Source organism: Mustela nigripes, chromosome 3 (genome assembly GCF_022355385.1).
Source record: "Mustela nigripes isolate SB6536 chromosome 3, MUSNIG.SB6536, whole genome shotgun sequence".
Lineage (NCBI taxonomy): Eukaryota > Metazoa > Chordata > Mammalia > Carnivora > Mustelidae > Mustela > Mustela nigripes.
In genome coordinates this window covers 13,604,030-13,617,694 of record NC_081559.1, presented here as the reverse complement: position 1 = coordinate 13,617,694, position 13,665 = coordinate 13,604,030, and the positions used below count along the sequence as shown (strand labels likewise).

Below are 13,665 nucleotides of genomic sequence, written 5' to 3'. Positions count from 1 at the left end.
CTCCTGCAACTCAAAAGCAAACAAAGCAAAATGACCTGATTTTAACAATGGACAAAGGACTCGAATATACAATTCTCTAAAACAGGGATACAAATGGCCAATAAGGACATGAAAAGTCAGCTCAATGGGAAGGAAATGAAAATCAAAACCATGACAAAATACCACTTCACACCCATTAAGATAGCTGTTATGAAAACAGCAACAACAACAACAACAGCAGAAGATAACAAGTGTTAGTGCGGATGTGGAGAAATGGAGACCCTTGTGTACTTCTGGTGGGAATGTGAAGTGATGCAGCTGCTGCTATGGAAAACAATATGGCGGCTCCTCAAAAAAAGAAAAATAAAATTACTATATGATTCAGCAATTCCACTTCTGATATGGACTCTAAAGAAATGAAAGCAGAGACATAAACAGATTTTATTTTTTTAAGATTTTTTTAGGATTTTATTTTTAAGTAATCTCTACACCCAACTGAGCCAGCCAGGTGGCCCGAGGAGATAGATATTTGTAGACCCACAAGTATAGCGACCTTATTCATAATAGTCAAAGTATGGACACAATCTAAATGTCTATTGACTGATGAATGGCTAAACAAAGCTCTATACATAGAGGACTATTATTCAGCTTAAAAAAAAAAATTTGGATACACTACACGCTACAACATGAATGAACCTTGAAGATGCTACACTAAGTGAAACAAGCCAGGGGCAGAGGGAGAGGAAGAGAATCGTCATCAAACCCATATCATGTCTAGCTCTGCCCTTAGCGGGGAGTTTGCTGGAAATTCTCTCTCTCCCTCTCCCTCTGTCCCTCCCTCACTTTACCTGTGCACTCTCTCTCTCTCTCTCTCTCAAATAAATACATCTTTTAAAAAGAACAAATAAAATCTTTTGGGTTCTGGAGATGGATGCTGATAATTATTGTACAACAATGTGAATGTACTTACAGCCACTGAACTGTATATTTAAAATTAAGTGGTAAATTTTATGTTACACACCTTATAAAGTTGTTATATGCTTTATATATGTATACTTTTAAATATATTTTTAAGTTGTTATAAAGTTTACAACACACCTTATAAAGTTGCTATGAGGATTAAATGAGATAATAAGTGTAAAGTGCTTATAATAGTCATGGATATAATAGTGTCACCTAAGTGTTAGCCATTAGTATAAATGTTCTCTATTTGTTGGTCATACAAGGGACCCAGTGGATGAAGTACATAAACCCTAGAAAAAGAGAAGTCGATTGGATCGTATATATGGCTAACTAGGAACTTATTACCTATAACCCAGGCTGATTTTGATGAAAATCTGATTTGCTTTCCTAGAATTGTAAATGGTTTTAAAGGATGTTTAGGAAGACCCAGATCCCTTTTTAAAAACTGCTCTTAAAGCAAGAGAGGTGCTTCTTTTCTCTGGAGCATGTGGAATCTTCAAAATCAGGCCCTCTAAGCATTAGGAGTTGGGCTTTGGAATCAGTTGTCTGGCTTCTAATCCTAGCTCCACCCCTCAGATGTGTAACTTTGGGCAAGTTAATTAACTTCAAGCCCCAATGTTTCCTCCTACAAACTGGGGGATAAAACTAATACCCAACTCATAAACTTGTGCAAATTGAGTGAGGTTATATAGATAAAATGCCTGGCATACACTAAGCACTCAATTAGTGCTAGCTATTACTGGCAGTACCTTTGACCTCATTGCCATGGTTGAACCGTGATTCACTTTTGATCTTTCCTATTTCTGGCTCTCCTAAAGGCTCTACGTACAAGTGCTCAGGAATAGCTCAAATGGAGGACAGTTGGCAGAAAGAGTATAGTCAGGTCACTCTGTTAACCTTTCGCTGCTTTGGTGCCTACTTGATGCTTTGTTGATAGCCGTCAGCACTGAGCATTTCTTAGGAAAACCATCAAACAAGTAGTAGGTTGTCGCAAAAGGAACTTCTTCCTCCTGGTCTTTGGCTCAAAAAATAACTTATAGGGGCGCCTGGGTGGCTCAATGGGTTAAAGCCTCTGCCTTCGGCTCAGGTCGTGATCCCAGGGTCCTGGGATCGAGCCCCACATCGGGCTCTCTGCTCCGCAGGGAGCCTGCTTCCTCCTCTCTCTCTGCCTGCTTCTCTGCCTACCTGTGATCTCTGTCTGTCAAATAAATAAATAAAATCTTTAAAAAAAAATAACTTATATTGCCTACTATTCCATTTTGTATGATGAACCATTATGTTCAGGACAGGAAAATAAATTTTACTCAAAAATCACATTTCTCACAGTATTACTTGATAAGATAGTAGCCTGAATGTGCCTTCATGGCTTGGACTTTGGTTGAAAACACCAAATAAAGAGTTAAGAACCTTGAGGCTCAAATATTAGACAGTGTAGAATGTGTAGGGATATATTCAGTGGAGCAAGGTTTATATTACCCTTAAATGTAGCCAGGTTTATAAGGGAGATGGCAGGAGCAATGCAACCTTGGTTGAAATCCACTATAGTAATCTGAATTCCATTTATCCCTCACTGGGACAGAGAAATGGGATGCTCTGTGAATTTAATTTTTGAAACAAATTATTTTTAATATGCTATTTATGTTCCATCATTGGACACTTAAAAATATCACCAGATTTACAAAATTCTAAAACTATAAGAATAAGAGGGGCACCTGGGTGGCTCAGTTGGTTAAGTGGTTGACTCTTTGGTTGACTCAGGTCATGATCTCAGGGTCGTGGGATGGAGCCCTGCATCCTTCATGGGCCCCTTCCGTGCTCAGCAGGGAATCTTCTCTCCCCTTCCATCTGCCCCTCCCCGTCCCTCTCTAAGTAAATAAATAAATAACTCTTTAAAAAAATTAAAAATACTAGGGCACCTGGCTGGCTCAGTCAATAGAGCATGGAACTCTTGATTCTGGGTTGTGAGTTCAAGTCCCACAGTATAGAGATTACTTAAGAAAAAACAAAAAAAACCCCAAACCCCAAAAGGCTCACACTCTTTGTAACCAAATAAAACTAAAATGCATTTGTAAAAAAGAACAAGACATACTAAAACGATGGGAAAATTATGTCATATTTCTGATAATTTGAGAAGTATTTGAAGATTCTGCTGTGTTTCAAGAGAATCATCATGACTATCATTTCGATACTACCCCAGATTATGGCTATTTAGGTTTTAGAGCTATTCAAATTCTAAATAATGGGAAGCTGAATGAATTCAACCCCTCAGGAAAAATGGTAACCACTTTGGGAATGTTTTAACAATATTTTCTCCTTTAAAAAAAAAACAACCCAGGAACATATTGTGTGTATCTACAAGTGTGAGAACTCTGATATCTAATCACTTGACTTAGCACTTAACCTTTGCTCATTAGGAGTTGGGCCATCACGAAGGTTAAAGAGAGGGGTGCCTGGGTGGCTCAGTGGATTAGGCCGCTGCCTTCGGCTCAGGTCATGATCTCAGGGTCCTGGGATCGAGTCCCGCATCAGGCTCTCTGCTCAGCGGGGAGCCTGCTTCCTCCTCTCTCTCTCTGCCTGCCTCTCTGCCTACTTGTGATCTCTCTCTCTGTCAAATAAATAAATAAAATATTAAAAAAAAAAAAAAGAAGGTTAAAGAGTAAGTATATGTTGAACTATGAAACCCAGATGGATATACTGCCACACCCATGACTTTATATCCATGTATGGAACTGGAGATAATGGGAGATGGTTGAAAAATTTAATCGCAGCTCCTTGTGATGGGCTCTAGGACCACAGGTCTGAACGAGCTGGAATTTTTCGCAGGTTTCCTGATTTCATAGTTTAGCCAGAATAGATCCCTCTGTAAGTAGTACTACTCTGTCTGTTAACTATCTCCTCTTCCCTCCTGCCTTGTTTTGGTTCTTTTACTTTGAGTGTGGTGTTTTTAACTCCTGAACTATATACTATTTGAACAATGAAACACTGACCCTGAGAAATAGATGGCATGGTTATTGGTGGGCTCAATTTACAGCACTTTTCCTATTTCATTTCCCTTCCTGACCTCTCCTGGCTCCCTTAGGGTTAACCCCACTCTCTCTGCCACTGTTTTACTTCGTTCAAAGGGATAGATATTTACTTTTTTAGTAGATCTTTACTTTTTAAAATTTTTGTTTTATTTGTTTATTTTTTTTAACTAGGAGGAAATCTATTGTAATTACATATATATACACAGGGAATCCATATAAAGATAAGAGATTCCCTATAGATTTTTATTTTATTTTTAAAATTCCATGATTTAAAAAAATAATGTTTGGTAAAAAGGTATGTGTGAATAAAAATGACTTTTAAGGGGCACCTGGGTGGCTGAGTGGATTAAAGCCTCTGTCCTCGGCCCAGGTCATGATCCCAGGGTCCTGGGATCGAGCCCCACATTGGGCTCTTTGATCAGCAGGGAGCCTGCTCTCTCTCTGCCTGCCTCCCTGCCTACTTGTGATCTCTCTCTCTCTGTCAAATAAATAAATAAAATCTTTTTAAAAAATAAATAAATAAAATGAGATAGTAATAGTACACTCTCAGGACTGATAGGAAGCATACCTGAGTTAGCAGGAATGCAGTAAATACTCAAAAAATGTTAATGAACTTCAGTATTTTCATTAGATGAATATTCCTTTGTAATCTGCCCTAAGAATATACTGTGGATATTTTATCATGTTATTCGTGACTAATACATGACTTTATTCCCCAACCCCAAATTCATTATATGACTATACTATAATTTATATAATCAATGTTTCATTGTTAGACATTTATTATTTTCAATGTTTTGCATAGTAATAATAACCTGTAGTAAACATTCCTGTGCATAAATCATCGGGCCCATCTCTGATTATTTCCTAAGGCAAATTCCTGAAAGTAGCATGCCGAATCAGAGTATTCGCTCTTCATAGGCTTTTGCCAAAATGCCTTTCAGAAAACTCATGTGACTGTGCGCTCCTGATGTATGAGACAGCTCATTTCCCCACAGCCTTCTCAGCACTGGATATTATGATGTAAAAAGCTTCTTGCCAGTCTGTAGTTTTCCTAATCAGATGGTGGCCTGTAGTTTACAAAGCTCTCCTGAGCTGTTCGTTGTCTTTAATCCCAAATCCCTTCAAATTGCTGCCCCTATTTCTTTTTTTTTTTTTTTTAAAGATTTTATTTATTTATCAGAGAGAGGGGGGGGGAGAGAGCAAGCACAGGCAGACAGAATGGCAGGCAGAGGCAGAGGAAGAAGCAGGCTCCCTGCTGAGCAAGGAGCCCGATGTGGGACTCGATCCCAGGACGCTGAGATCATGACCTGAGCCGAAGGCAGCTGCTTAACCCACTGAGCCACCCAGGTGTCCCTGCTGCCCCTATTTCAACCTACAATGTTCTCTAATCTTAAATTTCCGCCCTGTAACTCTTCTTTTCTTTCCTTTCTGGTTTCTTCACACAGTTTCCCTTCTACCCACCCGGGGGGTAGGTGACAGTGTTCTGTTTTGTCACGGGTGTGGCTTATAAACCTGGAAGGGGGGACCGCGGGAGGACGGGAACTTGCCCTCTTTTCACGGAGCCCAAGTCTAACCCATCCCCAAACAGACTCTCCTTCTTGATGCGGCCTGAAATAGTCAAGTGTTGGAAAGCTGTGAAAGGTATTCTTACTCTTGACAGTAAGGTAGCCTACACAGCAGGGCCGAACCACGAAAGCAGAAACCACTCTTGGTATTTAAACACAGCAAAAATTTAATTCAGGGAATTGGTTGCATAGACGACTAGAGAGCTCAGAAGCCGCAACCATGGACAGGCAACGCTGAGATGAGTGATCGACAGGCCAGCACTGTCCCTGGGCTTGAGGGAGGAGCAGGTGGGGGTCCCCAGCAGGAGAAACCTGGTGAGGAGCCACACCAGGCCCGTCTGTGGGGAGCTAGACACAGAGGTGATCGCCACCGAGAGACAGAATGGAGGGGGAGAAATACCTTGGTTTTTTCTGTCCTCCCATCCAGTCTCCTGCCAACGTCTCCCACTGGCAAATTCAACTAAAAGCCAGTTTGATACAGATTTCTGTGGAATTGTGGATAGCCTGTGCTCAACCCCACATTTGTGCAAAGCAAAGTAAAGGTGAGGAACGGATGTGAGGGCAGACAGGCCACGGCCTGGCACGGTGACCTCTGCAGGCCCTTCTGAGCCCAAAGACAATAGGGCAAAGGACCCAGTATGCCTGTCCTGGGGAGGTAGGCAGCCCCGGGCTTGAATTCTGACGCTGCCACTTACTAGCTCTGAGATATTGGCCACATCCCTGAACTCCTCTGAGCCTCAGTTTTCTCATATGTGGAAGGCGGCAAGAAAAACCATATGTCACGGAGTCACCGTGAAGATGAAATAATAGAACTATAAAATAACAGTAAGCTTTCCATAGCAATTGGTTTCCTTTCACCCAAGAATTCAGGATTCTAAGACAAAGGACAATGAGCATTTGGTCACATCATGACGCTTCTCTGTATTTTGGGGTACCTGGGTGGCTCAGTGGGTTAAGCATCTGCCTTCAGCTCAGGTCATGATCCCAGGGTCCTGGGATCAAGCCCTGCTCCGGGTTCCTTGCTCATCGGGGAATCTGCTTCTGCCTCTCCCTCTGCTGCTCTCTCCCTCTCTTTCTCTCTCTCTCTGTCAAATAAATAAATAAAATCTTTTAAAAAAAAAAACCCACACAAACTTCTCTGTATTTTGAAAGAAGGAAAGGGGGCACAGGCATCGTTCCTTTTGGAAGCTCTGTCTAGGGAGGGGTAGGTGATAAGTTACCCAGTAATGATACTGGGAGATGATGGAAGAAACACTGAAAATACCCTACATGATCGATTTATTCATTCCACTAACAGTTATGGGTACTCAGTATTTTCTGGAACATAGACACGGTCCCTGCCCTCAAGGAGATAGTAGCAGATGGACAGAGAGATACATTGCAATGCGTGATACTATGGGAATGTTTACAGAGGAGAGAGCAATGGGAGATCTTTGCCTAGAGACATGGGAGAACACTTCAGTGAGGAAATGATATCTGAGTTGTACTTTGTAGGGTAAGCAGGAGCATAGAAGCAGATGCAAAAGCATACAGTCAGAAGAGGGTGCAGAGTGTTTGGGGAACAGTGAGCTGTTTTTGCAGGTGGGTTCTTGAGGGGTTCACAGTTAACGTGGTGGTAAGAACCACCAGCAGGTGCGGCTAGCTTTGGAAGAGAAAGTCAGCGGGGAGGGCCTGGCCTAAGAAGCTAATGACTTCAGCCTGTGGGGAATGAGAAGCCACAGACTTTTACACTAGGGAATAATCGAGGTGCTTGGGTGGCTCAGTTGGTTAAACGTCTGCCTTCGGCTCAGGTCATGATCTCGGGGTCCTGGGATCGAGCCGGACAACAGGCTTCCTGCTCAGTAGGGAGTCTGCTTCTCTCTCTGCCCCTCCATTCCTCTCCCTTCCCAACTCTCTGCTCTCTCTTGTGCTTTCTCTCTCAAATAAATAAATAAAATCTTAAAAACAAAAAACTAGGGGGTAACCTAGAATTGTATAAAGCGAAGCGATGCATCTTCCCAGACTCTCTCACGGCCTCAGCCAAAGGGCTCGTGCATGTCAGTCAGGGACCGCGTGGACATCTCATAAGACATTAGAAAGTATGAATCAGAAAAATAAGGGTTTTCTCTTAGTACTAAATTCAGAATGGAAAGACTCATTAACTTCTCCTGCAGATGCTGAAGGGCTCAAGGTAAATATTTAAAATGTTCCTCCTCTCCTTTGCACAAAGCCAAAAACATCAGAGGTGTGATGATGATGCTTGTGGCTATGAGGCAGGATTTCAAGGATTCTGATGAAACGTCTGCTGGCCTGGGTCCGTCTGAAGCTGAAAAGGACTTTGTGTTACTCTAATGGAAAGGAAAATACAAGACGGTGGTAGCCATTGCCCCGGATGCTTCCAGAGCCCTTTCCATACATTATCTTGTTTAAGCCCCATGACAACTCTGTGAGGCCCAGAGGGCCCAGAGTACAATCCCATTAGAGAGATGAGGAAATGGAGATCTTAGGGTTTCGCACCTTCCCTGGGGTCTGAGAAGGCATGGCCAAAGCTACAGCTGGAGTCCTAGACACACAGGCCAGCGCCTTCCCCAAACCCAGGACTGCTCTGCCTACCTGTCTCCTTCCATAGGCCAGGATGGCTTTTTTGAGGTCCTGAAGTGTGTGCAGCTCAATACCCGGCTTCTTCCTGCGGCCTTTGAGGCGGTGGGGGCCTTTTCTCCTCTCCTCCGGTGTCCATGCTGTTATGGCTAAACCCTCCGAGTAGAGGATCAGGGCCCCCTTCCTGGTACTGAAGGTTTTAGGGAGAAAGAGGCTCCAGGTGTGCTGGTTGACACTGCCCTCCTCCTGTGGTTTGCTGACCAGGACATAATCTTCTGGGGACTTCCAGTTCAAGTAATCCTGCAGGGGAAAGAAACCACCTCGATCTAAGGCCCCTCCATAGCCACAGCCCTTGTGCAAGGTGTTTGATCTTTTTGCAGTGACTGATTTTCCGTGAGTTGTTTCCATGCTGTCATAGGACACAACCACTCTTCTGAGCAATGGATTCCGTTCTCCACATCTCAGAATCAGGAGAACCCCGGGCAGGGTTCCGTTCTACCGCCATAGAATTTTTAGCAGAGCCGTTCATGCCTGGAGGCTTCAGTAGACCAGTTAACATGTATGGTATGCAAGTAAGTAGTCACAATTATCAAGGGCAGCAGATAACTTTGAAATTAGAACTGGACTAGCTGGCAGTTTAACTAGGGGAAAACCGTTCATTCCAAGCATCACTCTACACAGCGAGACTTTCTTTGCATTCCAGATGCCATGTAACATGACCTAATTTGGCTATTTAGGGCCCTATAAAGTAGTTGCATATCTTGTAAGTAAGTAAATGCCATTGGCCACAGAGGTCCTTTGAAACTTTATAGGTCTTTTAATATAGCAAAGGTCAAATATCACGACAAGCTACCATGACAATGAAAGTCTCTGTGTGATCCAAACATTTTCAAAGAACCCCACTGGGTTGCTTATTCCCAGCAGGATTCAATGAAATAAAATTCCAGTACAAGGGAATTTTGCCACCTCTTTAAAATCTTCTAAAATGAGATTTTTTAAAAAAATTATTTTTATTTTTTCTGCCTATGTCAAGTAATGAGTCTTCTGGGTTGAATTCCAGAAAGTTCAAGGAAGCCATTGAAATGGCACGAACATACACAGTCTTTCAACCGCAGAGCACAACTTCTAAAAACCAAACGGCCATCAACTTGCCCAGGACCCAGGTGGAAATACTGGTCTTGAACCAAACCGCCTGAATTCTAAACAGTCTGGAATCTCCTTCGGTCTAAAGCAAATGAGGCTGTAAGTGAGTGCTCAAGGGGAAGGAAGAGCGTCCCAGAGGCAACACTGATGTGCAAGCACACTTCCTTGTTTTCTTGAGTTTAACCAAGGGAAGAGGGAACATCTGCCCTCGACCACCCCCCAGCCCCGCCAACCTCACCAACAGACCAAACCAAAACACGCATGGTTCAGCCCCAAATGGAAAAAGAGAGCATTCTCTTCCCACTCCCCAAATATGCCTTTATTCAGCTGTAAGACTCACCTCTGGTTCAAAATAGACTTCTAGCTTCTGTTTGTTCTGGACCAACTTCCCATGTCCCCGGCTCAAGAGGGAGAGCGTGAACATGTTTCCCTTCTGACCACCCTCCTCAAGGGCAGTTCATCTTGGTTTTGAAGGCTGAAAACTGGTCACACCTCAAGATTTCCTGAGCTCAGCAGTGAGCCCGAGAAGACCACAAACACTGGGCCTTTTATGAAATACATTTTTCCTTCGTACAGCAGCTTCTTAATAACAACCAGCCACACAGTTTAGACAGTGTGTGTCTTTGTCGGGAGAAAAAAAATAAACCGCAAAATCCAGACTGATCTCAAGCTCTGGATTGTCTCCCCCTCCGGCAACCCCTCTCTCTCTCTTCTTCGCCTGCACCCTTGTTGTCCCACTGTCCTGTTGCTCTGTTACGGGGCCCGCGTGCGCATACTGATCTGGGCCACTGCACCATCCTTCTCATTGTGAGCGGAGGTTGTTTCCTGGTTGCTATGGTAGCACAGGGACGTGAAGTCTCTTCAACCAGCGGAGGCAAGGCAGGGACTGCTGAGGGCAGTGTTCACACACTGCGGGGGACGGTTCAGGGACCGGGCTCAGATTTCAAGTCCTGATTGCAGGAGCCACAGCGATGTTGGGGTATTTTTTTCTGTTACAGTACTCTTCTTGCTTTTAGAGCTGGCTTCCCTTTTCTCCTGATAGGCTAGCTTTTCACTGTCAACCAGCCATTGATAGACTCGGAGGAGTCGTCTAGGTCACCTAAAGCAACCTGTGACGTTTTCCGTGGCTGAGCTCCAGCATCTTCTCAACTGGACATGAGGCCTTTTTATGGTAGTAGTGGCTTTGCATGGGTGAGTGTGGATACTGGGAATCTCCAGATTCTTTTGCAGGTCTGTCTCACTTGGGCAACTCCCAATCTCTTAAGAGATGTGGGGGGAAGGGGCGGGGAGGTGCTTTCCACAACTGTCCTGCATGATGCAGAATATTCCCCCTCCGCGTACCAGTAGCACCCATTTTGAGAAACAGGGCTATGGCCTGGGCTGCTTGGTTCTCCTTGATGCTGACGCTATGAGGGCAGGACGCAGTAAGAAGTTCAGGAAACCAAAAGACACTTTTGCTGGTAATCTAGAACCCAGCTTTGATCTAGAAACCATCTTGCCCTGTCATCAGTCTACAGAACTTCCAGGGCCACCTTGTGAGAGTGCCCCCTACTGACCTCCAGGAAGAAGTACAACAGGCTTCAGGCCCAGTTAGGTTTTAGATCTCCCTCCGTGGCTTTCTGAGGAGGCAGGCTCAAGTCTCCCGAGGAAGAAATACGGGTCATGCTATTTAATAGATTGGGTTTATCATGGACAATTAGAACATTGAATGCAGAGGTTCAAAATGGAATTTAGTCAAAACCAGTGGGTGCCATTGCAGTACCCATTAGAATAGTTATTATTCAAAGACAAAACAAAACAAAATACCAAGTGTTAGTGAGGAGATGAAGAAATTAGGACCCTTGTGCACTGTTGGTGGGAATGCGAAGTGGTGCAGCCCCCGTGGAAAACAGTATGACAATTCTTTAAATAAGAATTTAAGATGAGTATAAGAAATAAGATGAATACCATACGATCCAGGAATTCCACTTCTGGGTTTATAATCCAAAAGAAATGAAAGCAGAGATTCAGAGACATATTGGAAAAACCCCATGTTTCACCCCGTGAGTATCACTCACAATAGCCAAAATGTGGAAATTAGTCAAGCAACAAAATATGACATAGTTGTGGAATATTATTCAGCCTTGAAAAGGAAAGAAAAGTCAGATTCATGCTACGATATGGAAGAAACTTGAAGACATTATGCTAGGTGAAATAAACCAGTCACAAAGGGGAAAATATTACAGGATTACAATTATATGAGGTACTTAAAATAGTCAAATTCCGAGACTCAAGGTAGAATGGTGTTCGTCAGGGCAGGTAGGAGGGGAGAAGGGAAAGTTAGTGTTTAATGTTTAATCTTCAGTTTGGGAAGATGAGGAAGTTCTGGAGACTGGTGGTGATAGTCGCACAACAACATGAAAGTACTTAATGTCAATGGATAGTACATTTAAATAATGACTGAAATGATAAATTTCATGTTATACATATTTTACCACAATTAAAATCTTTAAAAAGGAAAAGAAAACAAAAAGCTGAATTTATCCCTTTATAATCTGAAGGCGACTGGTCAGCATTACTGTGGAGTGAGCTCCTCACTGCAGGTGGGACAAAAATCCTACAAAATGAGGGTTCCAGAGAGTTTACAGGGCTCTTAAGCTATAGTTGTTCCCGCTCTTCCCCTTTCTGCCCCTTTGATATGCAAAAGGGACCCACCACAAAACTTTACTGAGAGAGATACATATTAATTATATATTATTAATTAATTATATAATATAACATATATTAGTATATATCACTATACATGGCCCCTGTCCTCAAGAGGCTCCCAGCAGACCCTAACCACCCACCAATTGAACTGCTGGGCATTTACCCCAAACATGTAAATATATGTGATCTGAAGGGGCACCTGCACCCCAATGTGTATAGCAGCAGTGTCCACAATAGCCAAACTACGGAAAGAGCCCAGATGTCCATCAACAGATGAATGGATAAAGAAGATGTGGTATATATATATACAATGGATTGTTATGCACCCATCAAAATCGAATCTTGCCATTTGCAGTGACGTGAATGGAACTATAGGGTATTATGCTAAGTGAAATAAATCAGTCTGAGAAAGACAATTTTCATTTGAGCTCACTGATATGAGGAATGCAAGGAACAAGGCAGAGGATCATAGGGGAAGAGAGGAAAAAATGCAACAAGACAAAACCAGAGATGGAGATAAACCATAAGGGACCCTTAATCTCAGGAAACAAACTGAGGGTTGCTGGAGGGGAGGGGGCTCCGAGGGATAGGGTGGCTGGGTGATGGACATTGTATGTGCTATGGTGAACGTTGTGAAATGTGTAAGACTGATGAGCCACAGACCTGTACCCCTGAAGCAAATAATACATTCTACGTTAATAATAAACAACAATAATAATAAAACTAAAAAAAAAGAAGGAACAGCAGCTCCCAGCCGGGTAGAGAAGACAGGCATATATGGAGCAGCACCTGAGAGGGGTGACAGATATGACACATGTGACAGATATGACACATGTGACATATATGACACATGTGACAGATAAGACACATGTGACAGATATGACAATGGAAGTGGAGATAAGTAGGCACTCCAGGACAAGAGGTGGGGTGGGTGTTGTGTGGTGGTGGGCCTTGTAGAGGGCTACGAAGAGGAGGGATATTAAAGGTGGGCTTTGATGAACTGAGCAGTGTATGGCAAGGAGGGAAAAGCCACAGGTCGTGTGGGGAGAGAGGCCGCTGGAGAAGCAGGCCAGTGGGCCAAGGCCATGAAGGCCACACGTGCCCTACTAAGGCGCTTTGGACTTTATTCTTCAGGTTTCTTTGTTTGTTCTTTTATTTTATGAGATGCGGGAGTGGGAGAGGGACAGAAAGAATAGATGTAAGGGATTTTGAGGTAAAGCCAGTAAAACGTAGAAATTATTAGATTCAGAACTAGATCGCTTAGACATTTTTAGTAGTATCATTTCAAACATTTTGGTCATGAAAACACAGGTCATTTCCTAACCTTCGTGTTTTCGTAGAACTTCAGACTTGAAAAGGACATTAGTGGTCACTTTGTTTTTGTATTTGTTTTCCTCAAGTGGTTCACAGGTTCATAATGAAATTTATTTTGAATTTCAAAGGAAGAAACAGCCCCGATCCATTACTGAAAATTGAATCACATGGACTTTATCATAAAACATAGTAGTTCTGAGTAGCTTGTATGACATTAGTTCGACTTGTTCTGTAATAAAAGACTGTGTAAAGTACTACAGTGTTTGTAGTCTCAAACACTGCTTTACTTAGCCACTTCTGTGCTGTGTTTGCAGTGGGTAGCAAAACATGGTTCTTTTTACAATAGATTTGAGTGAGTGAATTCTAGTAGAATTGATTTCTTTTTTCTTTTTTTTAAATTTATTTCA

At 42.8% G+C, this 13,665-nt stretch overlaps 1 protein-coding gene across 1 annotated transcript in view; it reads right to left on the bottom strand.

The window, feature by feature from the left end:
- Window positions 1-9,800, bottom strand: part of KIAA2012 (KIAA2012 ortholog) — a 102,268-nt gene extending 92,468 nt beyond the window's left edge. Inside the window, exons 1-2 of the mRNA XM_059393219.1 lie at window positions 9,597-9,800; window positions 8,129-8,413 (exon numbers count right to left, since the gene is read on the bottom strand). Of these exons, the coding sequence (XP_059249202.1) occupies window positions 8,129-8,413; window positions 9,597-9,680 (369 nt within the window). The 5' untranslated portion in view covers window positions 9,681-9,800. The remainder of the gene's footprint in view (window positions 1-8,128; window positions 8,414-9,596) is intronic.
- Between the last annotated feature and the right edge of the window lie 3,865 nt (window positions 9,801-13,665).